Below are 20,459 nucleotides of genomic sequence, written 5' to 3' on the forward strand. Positions count from 1 at the left end.
GCCCCATTGTGCTGTTATGGGGCAGGGGATCAGAGTGATCGGCGACGGGGAGGGTCTCTCACTGAGGCGCACGTACCGCTCCCTGCAGCGCAGGGCCTAAGTGCTGTGCTGGGACACGGGGCTCAGCACTGACTGCGAGGGGAGAGCGCCCCCTACTGAGCCCTCATCCCGCTCCCCACAACACCCACAGTGATGGATGAGAGTTACCTGAGCACACAACACTGGCATCTTCTCCGTGGTGACAGTTATGGATTCCCCAAGGCCGAGCTCTGCATTCGGAGAGGGCAGCTTCTGTCCCTGTGCAGTGAACGTTATCCAGCCAGATGGGATCAGAGCCTCGCCCAAATTGAGACCCGCCTGGGGCTGATAATGCCGTCCCACAGCCCAGCTGCCAGCACACGACTCTGGCCTCAGTTAAATCCCAGCTGTCATCACACACGGTTCCCCACTGCTGGTTGTGAAGCACCTCGACTCTCCCAGCGCAGCGACTCGGGCCGTTCACCAGTCGGAGCGAAGTCTGCTCTGAAATGTCTGAGTCTGCAAATGCCCCAAAGGAATAAACACTCAGGTAGGTTCCTGTGCATCTTATTGCTAGTAATGCTGTGGAACTTAGGGCCTCCCACTGACAGGTCTGAACAGCTTCTAAACAGAGCACCTGCCTTTCAAGGACTCACTCCCCTCCTCTGATATGCAGCCACCTCTGGGGTGGAACAAGGCTGCTGAGAGACAGAGCACAGAAACTCATGGGCTGTGTAGGAGAGGAAGTGAGGAAGAACCCAGTCTCCAGTCACAGCTGTGCGGGGCGTTACAGGTTCAGGCAAATTAGTTGAGATGGAAATCACCCGGAGTGACGGTGGTAGGAACCCTACACTTTAAAAAGGGGCCCCTGAGTGGCTGCAGGCGCCATTGGACACCAAATCCTGCAAAAGGGATCCACAGTTACCGAGCGCCCCATTGTGCTGTAGCGGGGCAGGTGGATCAGAGCGATCAGCGACAGGGAGGGTCTCTCACTGAGGCGCACGTACTGCTCCCTGCAGCGCAGGCCGTAAGTGCTGTGCTGGGGCACTGGGCTCAGCACTGACTGCGAGGGCAGAGCGCCCCCTACTGAGCCCCCATCCAGCTCCCTGGAGCGCAGGCATGTAGAACTGTGTGGGGAAAATGGGGTCAGTGCTGACAACATTGGAAGAGCGACATTTCCTGTGGCCCTCAACGGGCTCCCTGCAGTACAGGCCCTTAGCACCATGGTGGGGCACTGGGGTCAGCGCTGACTCAGACAGGAGAGCTGGGTCTGTGCTGAAAGCTTCCCAGCCCAATCCCTGCACCACCCACAGTGAAGTGATGGAGGAGGGTTACCTGAGCACACAACACTGGCATCTTCTTCGTGGGTACAGTTACTGTCTCCCCAAGGCCTAGTCCTGCATTGGGAGAGGGCAGCTTCTGTCCCTGTGCAGCTGACATTATCCAGCCAGATATGGTCAGATCCTTGCCCAAAGTGAGCCCCGGCGGGGGCTGATAACGCCGTCCCACAGCCCAGCTGCCTGCACACAACTCCAGCATCCTGTAGGTCCCAGCTGTCATTACACACGGTTCCCCACTTCTTGTTATGAAACACCTCGACTCTCCCAGCGCAGCGACTCGAACCATTCACCAATCGCAGCTGAGTCACTTCTGAGATGCCAGAGTCTGCAAACACCCAAGGGAATAAACACTCAGGGAGGTTCCTGGGCATCTGATCTCTCGTGTCGCTGGGGAACGTAGTGCCTCCTGCCAATGGATCTGACCGGTCTCTGCACACAACCACTGCCTGTCAAGGGCTCCCCACCACTGACCAGGATAATCACTTGGGCAATGTTGAAGTTTGTCCACTCCCCTCCCAGCCAGCTCTCACCTAGTTAGGCAGACTGGACTGCAGTCTGACCTACTGCTCCCACTAGAGCACTTAATGAAAAAGATCACCCCCCACACTACTGGCAGGAACCTCCTGGGGAGCAGATTTACACCTTCACTCCTGGTGCTGGTATTCCCTCCAGTGGGATACTGTGCAGTGCTGCAGGGCAGATGCTGTCATAAGCATCTTGGTGATTGGGAGATGAACACAGTCACCCGTGTCTTTAGTGGTTGCCTTAGCCTGACATCAGCATCGAATTTACATGTGTTGGCTCCATAGCTCCCTGAAAACATCACCCAGAGTCCAGGAACAAACCATCCCAATGTGTAGAAAGAATATTAAATATGGCAGGCGACCTGCTTGGCTTAACAGTGAAATCCTTGCTGATCTTAAACACAAAAAAGAAGCTTACAAGAAGGGGAAGATTGGACAAATGACCAGGGAGGAGTACAAAAATATTGCTCAGGCATGCAGGAGTGAAATCAGGAAGGCCAAATCACAATTGGAGTTGCAGCTAGCAAGAGATGTTAAGAGTAACAAGAAGGGTTTCCATAGGTATGTTAGCAACAAGAAGATCAGGGAAAGTGTGGGTCCCTTACTGAACGGGGGAGGCAGAGGATGTGGAAAAAGCTAATGTACTCAACGCTTTTTTTCCCTCTGTCTTCACGAACAAGGTCAGCTCCCAGATTACTGCACTGGGCAGCACAGCATGGGGAGGAGGTGACCAGCCCTCTGTGGAGAAAGAAGTGGTTCAGGACTATTTAGAAAAGCTGGACAAGCACAAGTCCATGGGGCCAGATGTGCTGCATCCGAGAATGCTAAAGGAGTTTGCGGATGTGATTGCAGAGCCATTTGGGGTTCCAAAGAGGATGGATCTAGACTGTTCTCAGTGGTAGCTGATGTCAGAACAAGGAACAATGGTCTCAAGTTGCAGTGGGGGAGGTCTAGGTTAGATATTAGGAAAAACTTTTTCACTAGGAAGGTGGTGAAACACTGGAATGCGTTACCTAGGGAGGTGGTGGAATCTCCTTCCTTAGAAGTTTTTAAGGTCAGGCTTGACAAAGCCCTGGCTGGGATGATTTGATTGGGGATTGGTCCTGCTTTGAGCAGGGGGTTGGACTAGATACCTCCTGAGGTCCCTTCCAACCCTGAGATTCTATGATTCTATGATCCCCCGTGAGAACTGACTGGAGCGCAGTGACGGCTGGCAGCAACCTGCTGCGCTCCAGGCTGACAAGGGTTGTGCCCAGTGCAGAGGCAATGCACACTTCCTCCAAGCAGATCGGCCCCCTCCTAAAGGAAACACCTGCCCCTGCGATTCCTCCTGACTTGCCACGACTGACTTGGCAACATCGTTTTGTGGCAGCTATTGCTGCACTCATGTCTAGTGCTGCGAGCCCAGGACCAGTCTCAGATGAATGACGGCAGAGCTGGGCTGAGAAGCTGTGTCCTCACAGAGGGGCGGCAACTCTGGGATACAGAGACTGGCTTGCTGATGAATTTCAGAAGCCCTAACTTCTATCTTCCTATTTGCAACCTGGGACACATATCCTGGACTAGGCTTCACGGGCCCCTGACAGGACTGGCCAGAGGGACTGCTGCAATGCAGAGTTTTGGCTTAGCCTGATCTTCTCAAGCAGCTGTTACATCTTCAAAGAGCGACTGGAATTCAAATTAGAAATAATAATACAACAAGTGGAAGTGCCTGGGTTCTAGCCCAGGCTGTTCCATGGGCTCACAAAACGATCTGGGGCAATCCTCTGTGTTTGGGTTCCTTCTTCTGTTAAGCGTGGATAATAGCTACCCACCATTTCATAAAGGTGTTGTTTTAAAATTAAGGTTTGCATAGAGCAGGGGAAAGGTAAATTGTTCTGGTAAGTGATAGGTAGCTTTTTTTAATAGTGGCAGAAGCTGTAAAAAGAACAGTAAGGAGTGACCAGGGAACAGAGTGGGAGGACGAGAGAGAGCAAAGGTTAATGAAACAAGAGGTGGGGCAGCAATACAGATGGTCACACGTGATGGAGGAGAGCCCCGTTAGAAGACTGGACCTTGAGGATGCACAGTCAGATGGCTGAACAAGCTAGAGCAGGGATCGGCAACCTTTGGCATGCGGCCCGTCAGAGAAATCCGCTGGCAGGCCAGGATGGTGTGTTTACCTGCAGCGTCTGCAGATTCGGCCGATCGCAGCTCCCACTGGCCGCGCCGTTCCAGGCCAATGGGGGCTGTGGGAAGCGGCACGGGCCGAGGGATGTTCTGGCTGCCACTTCCCACAGCCCCCATTGGCCTGGAACGGCAAACTGCGGCCAGTGGGAGCTGCAATTGGCCAAACCTGCAGACGCTGCAGGTAAACAAACCAGCCCGGCCCGCCAGCGGCTTTCCCTGATGGGCCGCGTACCAAAGGTTGCCGATCCCTAAGCTAGAGGTAAGCAAGGTTGGAATGAGCTATCCCCTGACAGCTAGTGATGAGCTGGGGAGGGGAAAAGGGTTCAGGACCAGATGGTATTTACATGAACACACCCACTCTGCCTAGGTATCCAGTAGAGAGAGCTGTGTTGGCTGGTGTTGGGTTACAAATCACTGTAGTACTGAATACAGGCGCAATGAAATGTTGTTACCCTGATTGTGTGAGTAAAGGGCAGCACAACTGTGCTTAGCTTGCCCTGACTGAGGGGGTCACCCACAACTGAACTGAACTCACTAACCAGGGGGCTCAGACACCAGACCCCTATCAAGAGTGAGAGGGAGTGAAGATGGTTTTTCCTGTTGAGGGCTCTGTGTAAGAGGTCTAGGCATGGTTCAGTCTGCTACCCCCCCTCCCCCTTCAAAGGTAGAGCTAATTAAGGCTCCATTAGGAGTCTTTTTGGTTTAAATGATCACTAGAGCTGAAATCACCTGCTGTGAGACAGTGTTTCTGCTCAGCCTGCTTCAGCACCGAGGTCTCTCCACTAAGAGCTGACAGTCACTGAGAGCTGGGTGGAGACTCAAGAGCTAGACCTGCAGAGGTCACAGTAGAGAGGCCGGGGGCAGCAGGCGGTGAGGGCGAGCAGAGTGGTGAGTGGCTGGCAGGGCAGCTGCCACCAGAGCAAGCACCCAGACAGCACAGCGAGCCAGGCCCTCTCCTCCCCACCCCCATGGTGGGAGCTGAACTCACACAGGTGCACCTCTGCTTCTTCACTAACTAAGGACAACCACTGTGAGTGGGGTGTGGTGGAGAGAGAAGGGAGGGGCATGTTAAAAGAACTTTTGGTTGCTGGACTAAAGAACCTGAGGCAAGACACTGTCCGATGTACTCTGGGATAGGTGGTTTGGTCATGATTAAACCTATTTCCAGCGTTTTCTCAAGTTAATGCTCGGTTACTTCCCTCCTTTTATTAAAAAGTTTCTTTTCTGCACTGAGACTCTGTGCCTGCGAGCGGGGAAGCTTTGTCTCATAGAGGCACCCAGGGGGTGGTGTGTAATTGTCCCAGGCTACTGGATGGGAACTCAAGCCAGTTCTGTGGTATTGCTGAAAAGGAACCCCTAGATATTGAATTCAGCCCTGGTCGCTGCCGACTCCACCTGGCAGAAGGGTCACATAGATATTGACTTGTGAAATATGCAAAAGAAGAAGACTCCTACCACTGACAGGCAGCCGCTTCTGGGGTAGGACAAAGCAGCTGAGAAACAGGACAGGGAAATATTTAGGCTGTGTAGGACAGGAAGTGTCCTATATCCAGCTGTTGGGGAAGTTACAGGTTCTGGGCTAATTTCCTGAGATGCAAATCCTTCGGAACACAGTGATTATAGAAATTGGTTCTTGAGAAATTGGCCCTGGATTTTTAGTTTGAGTGAGCGGCTGCAGGCTCCATTGACACCAAATCCAACCAGTGGAAGCTATAGTTACCCAGCCCCGCATTGTGCTGCAGAGGGGTCTGGCCCAGGGATAACTAGATGCCAACTGGCAGAGGGCATAGGGATGCCTAGAGTTATACGGGGGTCCCCTGGGTGAGATATATGCACAATAGATCATCAAAGGTGGCATGTGAGGTCTCTGCCAAGAGCCAGCAGCACACTCGTCACCCTAATGGGGGCAAGATGTTTGTATGGGACATAGCTGAAGAGAGATGTAAAATGTGGAATATGAGGCTGCAGAAGTGCTGAAGTGAAGCTTGTCATCTTCGCCATGGCAATCCCTTCGGCTGAGTCAATGAGCACACAGAACAAAGCACAGCCGTGGAGACAGGCTATATTCACTGTCTGGGCCCAGTGGAGGCCTGAGAATTTACAAAGACAAAGAGCCCCAGGATAAGTCTCCGAAGAGAGACCTCCTCTGGGAAGAGACAATGGTCTGTACCTACAAAGAAAGAGGAGAGGGGACAAGAGCTCCCTTTCACTCAGGGGGTGGCTGACAGTGTTTGTCCCAGGAACAGGAGATCACAGCCAAGCCTGGAGTAAAACCCTGGAAGGACTGTGGGGTGAGCGTTGCTCTACCAGACAGAAAAGTATCTCGTTCAGTGAGTCTAGGCACTAGTCAAAGTGGTATGATTTTATTGGCCATGGAACCATTTCTTTCCAACCCTTCTCCTTGCTACTCCTCGAATTTTTACTCTCTGTGAAATCACTTGTCCTTGTCACTATGAAGTGAACTAGGGCTGTGCATTGATTGGGGAAGAGATGGGAGGTGGAGCTGGTCAGCTGGGGGCCCTGTTCCTTTGGGAGCAGCGGATCTGTGACTGCTGTGAATGCCCAGTGGGACAGGGGCTGGGAGCTGTAGGGGGACACTCGGAGGGCTGGGGGCTGGAGTGTGCCTATTGCCAACCTGGAGAGAGGCCATGCCTCAACGCCTAGAGGGCACAGCTTGTGTGGCCTATGGCTGAGGGAGTTGGGGAGCTGCCCCCCAGCGGGCACAGACAAGGCTTCCTCATGCTAGGGGCCCATGGCACTGCACTGGGGCATTAGGGCAAGCACAACTGCAAGGGGAGAGCGCCCCCTACTGACACCCAGGCCTCCTCCCTGCAGCACAGGCCCCTTGTCACTGCACTGGGGCACAGGGGCCAGCACTGACTTCACGGGGAGAGCACCCCCTACTGAGCCCCATGTCGCTCCCTGCAGCACAGGCCTATAGATCCATAGAGGGGAATTAGGGTCACCACAGCGTGTGAGAGGAGAGTGTCCCCTACTGGAACCACCATATAACTCCCTGTAGCACAGGCCTCAAGCACCATGCTGGGGTTAGTAATGGCTGTGAGGGGACAATGCCCTGTAATGAGCTTCCCACCCTGCTCCCTGCAACACGCACTGTGAAATGAGGATTACCTGTGCAAACAACACCAGCATCTTCTCCGTGGTGACAGTTATTGTCTCCCCAAGGCCGAGCTCTGCATTCGGAAAGGCCAGTTTCTGTCCCTTTGCACTGAACATCGTCCAGCCATATACGGTCAGATCCTCGCCCAAATTGAGCCCTTCCTGGGGCTGATAACGCCGTCCCACAGCCCAGCTGCCTGCACACGACTCTGGCCTCAGTTAAATCCCAGGTGTCATCACACACGGTTCCCCACAGCTCGTTGTGAAGCACCTCGACTCTCCCAGCGCAGCGACTCGGGCCGTTCACCAGTCGGAGCTGAGCCACTTCTGAGATATCGGAGTCTGCAAACACCCCAATGGAATAAACACTCAGGGAGGTTCCTGTGCATCTGATCAGTAGTGATGCTGGGGAACGTAGAGCCTCCCACTGACAGGTCTGAACAGCCTCCACACACAGCTACCACCTATCAGGGTCTCACTCCCCACCACAGATATGCAGCCACCACTAGGGTGCAGCTGAGAAACAGGAGAGAGAAATCTGGCCCAGTCATTTAGGGAGGACATGGGGAAGAATTCTGCATCCAGTCACCATGGTGCCAAAAATTAAAAGTTATTGGCTCATCAGCTAAGATGCTAATTGGCCGGGGCAATGGGGTTAAGAGCCTGATGCTTGACAAAGTATCCCAGGGTCCCTACTCCTTGTGAATGGCTGCAGGCTCCATCTGACACTGAATCCGATCAGCGGGATTCATACATCCCAAGACCCAAAGTGCCCACTGTGACCACCTAGTCTGACCTCCTGTGTAGCACAGGCCAGAGACCTGCCCTGGAGTAATTCCTCAGGCAGATCTTTGAGAAACAGCCAATCTTGATTTAAAAATTACCAGGGAGGGAGGATCCCCCACAGCCCTTGGTAAGATGTTCCAACAATTAATAATCCTCATCGTTACAAATTTATATTTATTTGTAATCTAAATTTGTCTCTTTTCAGCTTCCAGCCATCGGATCTTATTAATCACTGGCCTGTAAGATTGAAGAGTCCTTTATTATCACATTTCTGTTCCCCATGATGGTAATTATAGACTGTGATCAAGCGGTCCCTTCACCTTCTCTTTGTTAAACTAAACAGATTGCGCTCCTTGCGTCTGTCACCACAAAGCAGGTTTTCTAATCCTTTGATCATTCTCATGGTTCTTCTCTGAACCTTCTTAAATTTATCAGCATCCTTCTTGAATTGTGGGCAAGAGAACTGGACACAAGATTCCCGCAGTGGTTGCACCAGCACCAACTACAGAGGTAAAATAACCTCTATATAGCTACTCGAGATTCCCCTGTAAGTGCATCCCAGGATTGCACTAGCCATTTTGGTCACAGAGTCATACTGGGAGCTCCTGTTCAGCTGATTATCCACCACCCACTCCCAAATCTTTCTCAGAGTTAGGGCTTCCCAGGAGAGAGTCCCCCCTCCTGTAAGTACAGCCTGCATTCTGTGTTTCTAGATGTATAATTTTACATTCGGTCATGTTAAAAGGCACCTTGTTTGCTTGCACCCAGCTTACCTAGTGATTTAGATCACTCTGTGTCAGGGACCTGTCCTCTTCACTATTTACCCAAATTTTGTGTCATCTGCAAACTTTCTTAGTGATGTTTTTATGTTTTTCTCTAGTCCCTTGATAAAATTGTTAAATAGTGTAGAGCCAAGAAGTGATCCCTCAGGACCCCAGTCAAACACATTTGCTCGATGATGATTCCCCATTCACAATTACATTTTGAGACCAGGAAGTTGGCCAGTTTTTAATTGATTTATCATGTACAATGTCTGAAGAGAACTCACTGGTCACAGAGCGCCCATAGGGCTGGAGTTGGGTGGGGGGATCAGAGTGAGCAGACATGGGAGAGGGACACTCACAGCGATGTATACACCTCAGCCTGCAGCACAATGCCCTAGCACCACGCACTGACTCAGAGAGAGAGCAGCCCCCTCCTGTCATCTCCAAACTGCTCCCTGCAGCAAGGCCCTTAGACACGACCTGGGGCTTTGTGGTAACGCAGGAGTCTGCAGGGAAAGCAGTCTCCGCTGAGCCCCAGCCCAGCATTTTGCATCAGGGTCAGAACTCACTGTGAGGGGAGAACGCCCCAGTGAGTCCCCGAACTGCTTCTCGCAGCACTTACAGGGGCATGACAAAGGAGGGTTACCTGAGCACACAACACTGGCATCTGCTCTGTGGTGACAGTTATGGTCTCCCCAAGACTTAGTCCTGCATTCGGAGAGAGCAGCTTCTGACCCTGCGCAGTTAACCTCAGCCAGCCAAATTGGCCCAGATCCTTGTCCAAATTGAGCCCTCCCTGGGGCTGATAACGCCGTCCCACAGCCCAGCTGCCTGCACACGACTCCAGCATCAGTTAAATCCCAGCCGTCATCACACACGGTTCCCCACTGATGGTTGTGAAGCACCTCGACTCTCCCAGCGCAGCGATTGGGGCCATTCACCAGTTGGAGAGGACCTGGGTCTGGAATGACCGACTCTGCAAATGCAATAAATACTCAAGGAGATTCCTGTGCATCTGATCACAAGTGATGCTGATGACTGTATCCTGATGCTGATGACTGTATCCCCTACCACGGATGGGTGTGACTGGCCTCCTCACACAGCCCCTCCATGCCAAGGGCTCAGTCCCCACCGCTGACATGCTGCCACTTCGGGGTGGGACAGGGCAGCTGAGAGTCAGGGCACAGAAATATGGTGACTGTGCAGACAGGAAGTTGGGGGAAATGTTTGTCCAGTCAGAGCTGGGGGGGACGTTACAGGTTCAGGGCTAATTGTTTGTGGTGCAAATTGTCCAGCCTGGCTGAGTTAGGAGCCCAACTCTTGTCAAAGTGACCCTGGGTTTCTAGTCCCCAGGAGCGACTGCAAGCTCTGTTTGACACCAAGTCCCACAGCTGGGATCCATGCTTACCCAGCGCCCCATTGTGCCAGGGAGGGCGGGGGATCAGAGCGATCAGAGCGGGGAGAGGGCCTCTCACTGTGCCCCACACTCCACCCTCTGCAGCTCACGCCCCCTAGCGCCGCTCTGGGGAACTGTGAGCGTCGCTGACTGTGAGGCGAGAGCCCCATACGCTGCAGCACAGACCTTTTGTCAGCCAGCGGGAGGACTGGGGTCAGCCCAGACTGCTAGGGGAGAGCACCCCCTCCTGTGTTTCCAGCCTGCTCCCTTCAGTACAGGCCCATAGCGCTGCGCTGGGGCACGGGAACTCAGATCGGGAACCAGGGGCTGGGCTGAAAGCTTCCTAATCCACTCCCTGCAGCACCCACCGTGACAGAAGAGATGAGGCTTACCTGAGCACACAACACTGGCATCTTCCACGTGGTTACAGTTATGCTCTCCCCAAGGCCGAGCCTTGCATTCGGAGAGGGCAGCTTCTGTCCCTGTGCAGTTAACCTCATCCAGCCAGATACGGTCAGGTCCCTGTCCAAACCGAGACTCACGTGGGGCCGATAACGCCGTCCCACAGCCCAGCTGCCTGCACACGACTCTGGCCTCAGTTAAATCCCAGGTGTCATCACACACGGTTCCCCACTGCTCGTTGTGAAGCACCTCGACTCTCCCAGCGCAGCGACTCGGGCCGTTCACCAGTCGGAGCTGAGCCACTTCTGAAATGCCTGAGTCTGCAAACACCCCAAGGGGATAAACACTCAGGGATGGGCTAGAGGAAAGGAATATGGGGCTTGTTCGCTATCGTTTGCTCTGGCTCCCATTCAGTCTCAGTGTGGCAGACTGGCTGGCTCCGGGGGGCTGAGAATGGGACACTGGGGGGTTCCTCTCTGGAGGTCACCAGCTCTGATCCAGCCCCAGGCACGGTGGAATGGCTGACTCGCGGGATGGAGGATGGGACACAGGGTCTTTCCCCCAGGGGACTCTGGCTCCAGTAAAGTCTGTGGGAGGAGGATGAGGTGACGCAGTACATTGTGGGAAGGAGACCTGGATCTTTTCCCCTGGAGGGCACCGGTTCCTGTTTGGCCCCAGTTCAGGCAGGGGCTGTGGCTGGCGTGGGGGGAACAGGCACTGCACTTTCACGTCTTGGGGCCCTGGGTCCAAGCTGGTAGTGAGTGGAAGTTGCAGCCATTGCAGCTCTCTGATGCCCAAAATGTGAAATGAGCTGCTGGGGTTAATTCCCCTCCATGACAGGACAGGTGTGTGCAGCCCAGCCCAGCCCTCAGTCCGAGCGGCTCCCAGCCGAGGGGCAAAGGGCGTAACTGGTCAGGAGACTGAACTGCCCTTTGCCCCTGCCTGGGCTCCCTCCCCGTCTGCGCCCCGATGCCCCTGCCTGACCAGAGCCAACAGCAGCAGCCTCATGGGGCTGTAGTTCTGCTCCCCCAAAGCCTCCACTGGCCCTGACTGGGGCTGACTCAGCTCCTCTATATTCCACAGCGTCCAGACAGACAGAGCCTTCCAGACAGAGCACCCTCCTCTGGTGACAGCACCACGGCAGCCCAGCTCCTCGTACCCCACCCCCACCTCTCACAGGCCCCAGCTAGCATCACGGCACCCCAGTGTCGGTACACAGCACCTCCATTTGCCCTTTGCAGGGGTGAGGCCATTCACCAGCCACAGCCAGGGCTGAGCTGAAACTGCTCTAGCAATAACTAAAGGCAAAAATATCTGTTGGGGCAGATCATACCCCAGGATAAATCTGGGGTCACCCCAGACTGATGCAGCTCAGCCAGCCGCTGCCAGAGCCCAAATTTCAATCGGTCTTACTGGGCAAGGGTGAGCCCTTGAGACGCTGAATTGCTGTGGCATTTCCACAGGTACCCAACAGCCAGGATGCCCTGCGCCTTGCTCACTCTGCCACACAGTGCACCTTGTTAACAATTCACTGGTGGGGAAACTGAGGCATGTAGCGAGGAAGAGATGAGCTGAGACCATGGGGTGAGTCTGGAGGAGGCAGGATTTGAACCCAGATTCCAGTTCTACACTTGAATGACTAGATTAAATAACCTTAACTCTGCCCTTCCTCGCCCCAATTTATGAGATAGCTGCACACTGCAGCATGCACCCCACACATACGGACAGACCCCGCACCCTCTGCCTATGTTTGTATTTACCTGCCATGGGGAATCCTGTCATGGAAACTGAAAGAAAGCAAAGAGATGAGATAAGTGTCTGTCTCCATGGCTGGACACCTTGGGGATCTCCAAACAAGGCTGATGTAAGCTGCGGTCTGAGTGAGCTCTCCCTTGCCATCTCCTGATGCACTGAGAGAAAAGGCTCAGAGGCATGTTGTATTTCAGTGACCTATCTACTGCCTCTCGGGGCAGTGGGTTGCCCCTCCTGCCCCTCCGGTCGGCGTCGGTAGCGTCGACCCAGAAATGCTTTAGCTGCAGAGCTGCCACTGTGCCACTGTAATGTTTCAAGTGCAGAAGAGCCCTAGGTAGCCGGCAAAAGACAAGACGTGGTTAGTGACGTCAGAACCAGTGATACTGCACCACACTTTCCAAACCAAGCCACCTGCTTTCACACTGCCTGCATCGCTGAAGGACCCCCATACCCAGCTTCCCGCCCCGACCTTGAGTGTGCTGGCCCACTGGAGTGGCAGGTTTGTAGAAATTTTGGTGGTGCCCAGAACCCGCCCCCCAAACTCCACCCCCCACCTGCCTAAGGCTCTGGGAGGGAGTTTGGGTGGGGGGAGGAGGTCTGGGGTGCAGGCCCTGGGCTGGGGATTAGGGTGCAGGAGGGGTGCAGGCTCTGGGAGGGAGTTTGGTTGTGGGAGGGGGTCTGGGGTGCAGGCTCTGGGAGGGAGTTTGGGTGCTGGGTGTAGGCTCCGGGCTGGGGCAGGGGGTGGGGGTGCAGGAGGGGATGAGGGGTGCAGGGTCTGGGACGGCGTTTGGGTGTGGAGGGGTGCAGAGGGAGGGGGTTCAGGCTCTGGGACAGTGTTTGGGGGATGGAGGGGGTGTGTGGGAAGGGGGAGGAGGTGCAGGCTCTGGGAGGGAGTTTGGGGATAGGAAGACGTTCAGGGGTGAGGGCTGTGGGGCTGGGGATGAGGGGTTTGGGGTGTGGGAGGGGCTCAGGGCTGGGACAGAGGATTAGGGTGTGGGGGGATGAGGGCTCTGGCTGGGGCTGGGGATGAGGGGTTTGGGGTGTGGGAGGCGCTCAGGGCTGGGACAGAGGATTAGGGTGAGGGCTCTGTCTGGGGCTGGCGTTGAGGGGTTTGGGACATTGGAGAGGCTCAGGGCTAGGGCGGAAGGGCAGAGTAAGGGCAGCCTGCCCTGCCATTAGTGACGGGGGCACTAGGACCCTGCGGCAGCAGTTGATGCGGGGAGCCCGCAGAGCGGAGTCCGGGTGAGCTGCAGGCCCCGGGGCAGGTGCGCGGGGCAGCAAGTGGGGGCCGCGGGACAATCGGGGGAGGTGCTGGGGGGCGGCAGGCGGGGCCGGGGGAGAGACCCAGCCCAAACATTGCTGTGGGGAGGGATAGCTCAGTGGTGTGAGCATTGGCCTGCTAAACCCAGGGTTGTGAGTTCGATCCTTGAGGGGGCCATTTAGGGATCTGGGGCAGAAATTGGGGATTGGTCCTGCTTTGAGCAGGGGGTTGGACTAGATGACCTCCTGAGGTCCCTTCCAACCCTGATATTCTGTGATTCACCAGCGGCCCACACAACGCGCCACCCCGGCCGTGGCCGTGGAGCGGAGAGCGGAGCGGTGTGATACCCGCACAGCCGCTAGGTGGCGATGCCCGGAGTCAGAAGGGGCCCCAGGCAGCCCGATCCCCCGGCCGGCCAGGAAAGCTACCCCAGCCCCGCCACCTCTCCAGCCCTCCCCCCTCAACCCCCTCCTCTGAGCTACGTGTCCCGGGGGCAGCAGCAGGGGTCAGGCGCCATCGGCACTCACCGGGCGGCGGGTTGTAGAGTGACCTTGCCCCGGCCTGGGGAGGAGATGGAGCGATGGGGAAGGGGCATGGGATGGGGGAAGTGGGGGCTGGGGGAAGAGGCAGTGGGGAGGGGAGGAGATGGAGCAGTGGGGAAGGGGCATGGGATGGGGAAGTGGGGGCTGTGGGAAAGAGGCAGTGGGGACGAAGGGGGTGGGATGAGGAGGAGATGGAGCAGTGGGGAAGGGGCATGGGATGGGGGAAGTGGGGGCTGGGGGAAAGAGGCAGTGGGGAGGGAGGAGATGGAGCAATGGGGAAGGGGCATGGGATGGGGAAGAGTGGGGGCTGTGGGAAAGAGGCAGTGGGGACGAAGGGGGTGGGATGAGGAGGAGATGGAGCGGTGGGGAAGGGGCATGGGATGGGGGAAGTGGGGGCTGGGGGAAGAGGCAGTGGGGACGAAGGGGGTGGGATGAGGAGGAGATGGAGCGGTGGGGAAGGGGCATGGGATGGGGAAGAGAAGGGGCTGGGGGAAGTGGGGGCTGTGGGAAAGAGGCAGTGGGGACGAAGGGGGTGGGATGAGGAGGAGATGGAGCGGTGGGGAAGGGGCATGGGATGGGGGAAGTGGGGGCTGGGGGAAAGAGGCAGTGGGGAGGGAGGAGATGGAGCAATGGGGAAGGGGCATGGGATGGGGGAAGTGGGGGCTGGGGGAAAGAGGCAGTGGGGAGGGAGGAGATGGAGCAGTGGGGAAGGGGCATGGGATGGGGAAGAGAAGGGGCTGGGGGAAGTGGGGGCTGTGGGAAAGAGGCAGTGGGGAGGGAGGGGGTGGGATGAGGAGGAGATGGAGCGGTGGGGAAGGGGCATGGGATGGGGGAAGTGGGGGCTGGGGGAAGAGGCAGTGGGGACGAAGGGGATGGGATGAGGAGGAGATGGAGCGGTGGGGAAGGGGCATGGGATGGGGGAAGTGGGGGCTGTGGGAAAGAGGCAGTGGGGATGAAGGGGGTGGGATGAGGAGGAGATGGAGCGGTGGGGAAGGGGCATGGGATGGGGGAAGTGGGGGCTGGGGGAAGAGGCAGTGGGGACGAAGGGGGTGGGATGAGGAGGAGATGGAGCGGTGGGGAAGGGGCATGGGATGGGGGAAGTGGGGGCTGGGGGAAGAGGCAGTGGGGACGAAGGGGGTGGGATGAGGAGGAGATGGAGCGGTGGGGAAGGGGCATGGGATGGGGGAAGTGGGGGCTGGGGGAAAGAGGCAGTGGGGAGGGAGGAGATGGAGCAGTGGGGAAGGGGCATGGGATGGGGGGAGTGGGGGCTGGGGGAAGAGGCAGTGGGGACGAAGGGGGTGGGATGAGGAGGAGATGGAGCGGTGGGGAAGGGGCATGGGATGGGGGAAGTGGGGGCTGTGGGAAAGAGGCAGTGGGGATGAAGGGGGTGGGATGAGGAGGAGATGGAGCGGTGGGGAAGGGGCATGGGATGGGGGAAGTGGGGGCTGGGGGAAGAGGCAGTGGGGACGAAGGGGGTGGGATGAGGAGGAGATGGAGCGGTGGGGAAGGGGCATGGGATGGGGGAAGTGGGGGCTGGGGGAAGAGGCAGTGGGGACGAAGGGGATGGGATGAGGAGGAGATGGAGCGGTGGGGAAGGGGCATGGGATGGGGGAAGTGGGGGCTGGGGGAAGAGGCAGTGGGGTTGAAGGGGGTGGGATGAGGAGGAGATGGAGCAGTGGGGAAGGGGCATGGGATGGGGGAAGTGGGGGCTGTGGGAAGAGGCAGTGGGGACGAAGGGGGTGGGATGAGGAGGAGATGGAGCGGTGGGGAAGGGGCATGGGATGGGGGGAGTGGGGGCTGGGGGAAGAGGCAGTGGGGTCGAAGGGGGTGGGATGAGGAGGAGATGGAGCAGTGGGGAAGGGGCATGGGATGGGGGAAGTGGGGGCTGGGGGAAGAGGCAGTGGGGACGAAGGGGGTGGGATGAGGAGGAGATGGAGCGGTGGGGAAGTGGCATGGGATGGGGGAAGTGGGGGCTGTGGGAAGAGGCAGTGGGGACGAAGGGGGTGGGATGAGGAGGAGATGGAGCAGTGGGGAAGGGGCATGGGATGGGGGGAGTGGGGGCTGGGGGAAGAGGCAGTGGGGACGAAGGGGGTGGGATGAGGAGGAGATGGAGCGGTGGGGAAGGGGCATGGGATGGGGGAAGTGGGGGCTGGGGGAAGAGGCAGTGGGGACGAAGGGGGTGGGATGAGGAGGAGATGGAGCGGTGGGGAAGGGGCATGGGATGGGGGAAGTGGGGGCTGGGGGAAGAGGCAGTGGGGAGGGGAGGAGATGGAGCAGTGGGGAAGGGGCATGGGATGGGGGAAGTGGGGGCTGTGGGAAAGAGGCAGTGGGGATGAAGGGGGTGGGATGAGGAGGAGATGGAGCAATGGGGAAGGGGCATGGGATGGGGGAAGTGGGGGCTGGGGGAAGAGGCAGTGGGGACGAAGGGGGTGGGATGAGGAGGAGATGGAGCGGTGGGGAAGTGGCATGGGATGGGGGAAGTGGGGGCTGGGGGAAGAGGCAGTGGGGAGGGGAGGAGATGGAGCAGTGGGGAAGGGGCATGGGATGGGGGAAGTGGGGGCTGTGGGAAAGAGGCAGTGGGGACGAAGGGGGTGGGATGAGGAGGAGATGGAGCGGTGGGGAAGGGGCATGGGATGGGGGGAGTGGGGGCTGGGGGAAAGAGGCAGTGGGGAGGGAGGAGATGGAGCAGTGGGGAAGGGGCATGGGATGGGGGAAGTGGGGGCTGTGGGAAAGAGGCAGTGGGGATGAAGGGGGTGGGATGAGGAGGAGATGGAGCGGTGGGGAAGGGGCATGGGATGGGGGAAGTGGGGGCTGGGGGAAGAGGCAGTGGGGTTGAAGGGGGTGGGATGAGGAGGAGATGGAGCAGTGGGGAAGGGGCATGGGATGGGGGAAGTGGGGGCTGTGGGAAGAGGCAGTGGGGACGAAGGGGGTGGGATGAGGAGGAGATGGAGCGGTGGGGAAGGGGCATGGGATGGGGGGAGTGGGGGCTGGGGGAAGAGGCAGTGGGGTCGAAGGGGGTGGGATGAGGAGGAGATGGAGCAGTGGGGAAGGGGCATGGGATGGGGGAAGTGGGGGCTGGGGGAAGAGGCAGTGGGGACGAAGGGGGTGGGATGAGGAGGAGATGGAGCGGTGGGGAAGTGGCATGGGATGGGGGAAGTGGGGGCTGGGGGAAGAGGCAGTGGGGACGAAGGGGGTGGGATGAGGAGGAGATGGAGCAGTGGGGAAGGGGCATGGGATGGGGGGAGTGGGGGCTGGGGGAAGAGGCAGTGGGGACGAAGGGGGTGGGATGAGGAGGAGATGGAGCGGTGGGGAAGGGGCATGGGATGGGGGAAGTGGGGGCTGGGGGAAGAGGCAGTGGGGACGAAGGGGGTGGGATGAGGAGGAGATGGAGCGGTGGGGAAGGGGCATGGGATGGGGGAAGTGGGGGCTGGGGGAAGAGGCAGTGGGGAGGGGAGGAGATGGAGCAGTGGGGAAGGGGCATGGGATGGGGGAAGTGGGGGCTGTGGGAAAGAGGCAGTGGGGACGAAGGGGGTGGGATGAGGAGGAGATGGAGCGGTGGGGAAGGGGCATGGGATGGGGGGAGTGGGGGCTGGGGGAAAGAGGCAGTGGGGAGGGAGGAGATGGAGCAATGGGGAAGGGGCATGGGATGGGGAAGAGTGGGGGCTGTGGGAAAGAGGCAGTGGGGACGAAGGGGGTGGGATGAGGAGGAGATGGAGCGGTGGGGAAGGGGCATGGGATGGGGGGAGTGGGGGCTGGGGGAAAGAGGCAGTGGGGAGGGAGGAGATGGAGCAATGGGGAAGGGGCATGGGATGGGGAAGAGTGGGGGCTGTGGGAAAGAGGCAGTGGGGACGAAGGGGGTGGGATGAGGAGGAGATGGAGCGGTGGGGAAGGGGCATGGGATGGGGGGAGTGGGGGCTGGGGGAAGAGGCAGTGGGGATGAAGGGGGTGGGATGAGGAGGAGATGGAGCAGTGGGGAAGGGGCATGGGATGGGGGAAGTGGGGGCTGTGGGAAAGAGGCAGTGGGGATGAAGGGGGTGGGATGAGGAGGAGATGGAGCAATGGGGAAGGGGCATGGGATGGGGAAGAGTGGGGGCTGTGGGAAAGAGGCAGTGGGGATGAAGGGGGTGGGATGAGGAGGAGATGGAGCGGTGGGGAAGGGGCATGGGATGGGGGGAGTGGGGGCTGGGGGAAGAGGCAGTGGGGACGAAGGGGATGGGATGAGGAGGAGATGGAGCGGTGTGGAAGGGGCATGGGATGGGGGAAGTGGGGGCTGTGGGAAAGAGGCAGTGGGGATGAAGGGGGTGGGATGAGGAGGAGATGGAGCGGTGGGGAAGGGGCATGGGATGGGGGAAGTGGGGGCTGGGGGAAGAGGCAGTGGGGACGAAGGGGGTGGGATGAGGAGGAGATGGAGCGGTGGGGAAGGGGCATGGGATGGGGGAAGTGGGGGCTGTGGGAAAGAGGCAGTGGGGATGAAGGGGGTGGGATGAGGAGGAGATGGAGCGGTGGGGAAGGGGCATGGGATGGGGGAAGTGGGGGCTGGGGGAAGAGGCAGTGGGGACGAAGGGGGTGGGATGAGGAGGAGATGGAGCGGTGGGGAAGGGGCATGGGATGGGGGAAGTGGGGGCTGTGGGAAAGAGGCAGTGGGGACGAAGGGGGTGGGATGAGGAGGAGATGGAGCAGTGGGGAAGGGGCATGGGATGGGGGAAGTGGGGGCTGGGGGAAAGAGGCAGTGGGGAGGGAGGAGATGGAGCAATGGGGAAGGGGCATGGGATGGGGAAGAGAAGGGAATGGGGGAAGTGGGGGGAAGCTGGAGTCCAGCGTGTGGCATCCCCTTGGCAGAAGCTGGGGCTCCCGCGTTAAGCAGGCCCATCGAAACTTCACCCTGACAAGCCCCCCCTCCCCTGCACCTAGACCCCCCTGCTGAGCCCCAAACACCTTCACCTGGATCCCCTGCAGAATCCCATTGCCCCTGCAACCCCCCAGTGAGCATCTGTGCATCCAGATCTCCCACTAAGCCACCCACCCCCAGATTGCCCCACAGAGAACTCTCTTACCCCTACCTGGATACCCCCACACTAAGTCCCTCTACACTTGGATCCTGCTGCCAGCCAGAGCCTGCTCACCCACACCTGGTGCACCTGGGCAGGGGGGCAGGGCCCAGGGTGTTTCTGAGGCCGGCCTGGCCCTTGCACTGTGTCAGGGTCAGGTGCAGCCTCACTGCCGAGTCCCTGTCCCAGGGAGGGGTGGAGGGAGGCTGCAGGTAATCTCCCACCTCCATGCAACTAGTGGCCTGTGCTCCCCACTGCCATAGAATCATGAACTGGCCAGGAGTTACTTTAGGCTGGAAATGAGAAGAAGGTTCAGGAACAGCCTCCTAATGGGTGAGGGGAGAACGTGCTAACTCACGTGAAGATGGCGCTTGATAAGTGTGTGACTGGGATTATATAACGTGCCCTTCCAGCCCTGTGTCCCATGTTCCTAAAGAGACCAGCCCAGGGCGACTGAGAAACACCTCCAGGACTCAGAGACATGCGAGTTTCTTTTTACTCTTTTAACATTTAACAAAAGTTAAACTAATTGTATTGTAAAATCGGACATGCAGCTAGATAGATCCTGGTTCCACTCCCTGCTTAAATCACTAGACCTCACTCCCCTTCCCAAGGCAGAATAGACCCCAGGAGTTCTGGCTCCCAGGACACAGCTATGCCGTAGCTGATGGGTGGGGCTGGAGAATCACAGGTTGCTCCCAGGGCTATTCAAAGCCAGAGCAAAGGGAAAAGGTCACTCACCCCAAAACCAGGCCAGGAGGATGGGGACCTTTGTGTTCCCGGCTCCAGCATAGGCAGCTGAGCTCCTGCCAAAGGGGTGCCCATCCGGGAGCAGGAGGCACCCGGGAAACCCCATGTTCATAGCACAGTCCTTGTGGGGCAGCGTGGCCAGGCGTTAGGGCAGGCAATCGTCCTTGTGAGAGAGGCAGGCTGAGCTCGGTGTGACAGTCACAGGCTGGGGGGCTGGGAAGATGGGGCAGGCACCCAAGGGGGCAGGGAATGTGACAGGGCTGTCACTGCAGAGACCCCTCCCTCCACGCCCTCCTGCAGTGACCCAGTGGGTGTGTGCAACTGAGCCCACAGAGGAGAAGTGATCCTTGTGCTCTGTGCTGTGGCTTTATTTATATCATTGGATTGTGAAATACGTGTTCCTGGAACATGCTGAGCAAACAAACCCCTCTTGGAACAGCTGGTTCTGGGACACATGGGGTGCAGGGACTGTTCCCAGAGCTGGTTCACCGGGAGTCAGCAGAACTGATCCACGGAGGCCTGGTGGACACGGGACGGGCGCACGGGTTTGACTACGGGTGCGAGGATCAGCCCATGCGGTTAAAGCG

At 58.0% G+C, this 20,459-nt stretch overlaps 1 protein-coding gene and 1 long non-coding RNA gene across 2 annotated transcripts in view; one reads left to right on the plus strand and one right to left on the minus strand.

The window, feature by feature from the left end:
* Positions 1–20,002, minus strand: part of LOC102937321 (deleted in malignant brain tumors 1 protein) — an 86,553-nt gene extending 66,551 nt beyond the window's left edge. The window contains exons 1-6 of the mRNA XM_043534838.1: positions 19,864–20,002; positions 12,280–12,306; positions 10,510–10,839; positions 9,368–9,697; positions 7,184–7,513; positions 1,354–1,683 (exon numbers count right to left, since the gene is read on the minus strand). Coding sequence (XP_043390773.1) covers positions 1,354–1,683; positions 7,184–7,513; positions 9,368–9,697; positions 10,510–10,839; positions 12,280–12,306; positions 19,864–19,984 — 1,468 coding nt within the window. The 5' untranslated portion in view covers positions 19,985–20,002. The remainder of the gene's footprint in view (positions 1–1,353; positions 1,684–7,183; positions 7,514–9,367; positions 9,698–10,509; positions 10,840–12,279; positions 12,307–19,863) is intronic.
* On the plus strand, positions 491–8,269 carry LOC119564385. The gene is made up of 2 exons (XR_005223160.2): positions 491–568; positions 8,163–8,269. It is a non-coding gene; the product is annotated as an uncharacterized LOC119564385 (long non-coding RNA).
* Positions 20,003–20,459: the final 457 nt, after the last annotated feature.

This window comes from Chelonia mydas, chromosome 23 (genome assembly GCF_015237465.2).
Source record: "Chelonia mydas isolate rCheMyd1 chromosome 23, rCheMyd1.pri.v2, whole genome shotgun sequence".
Lineage (NCBI taxonomy): Eukaryota > Metazoa > Chordata > Testudines > Cheloniidae > Chelonia > Chelonia mydas.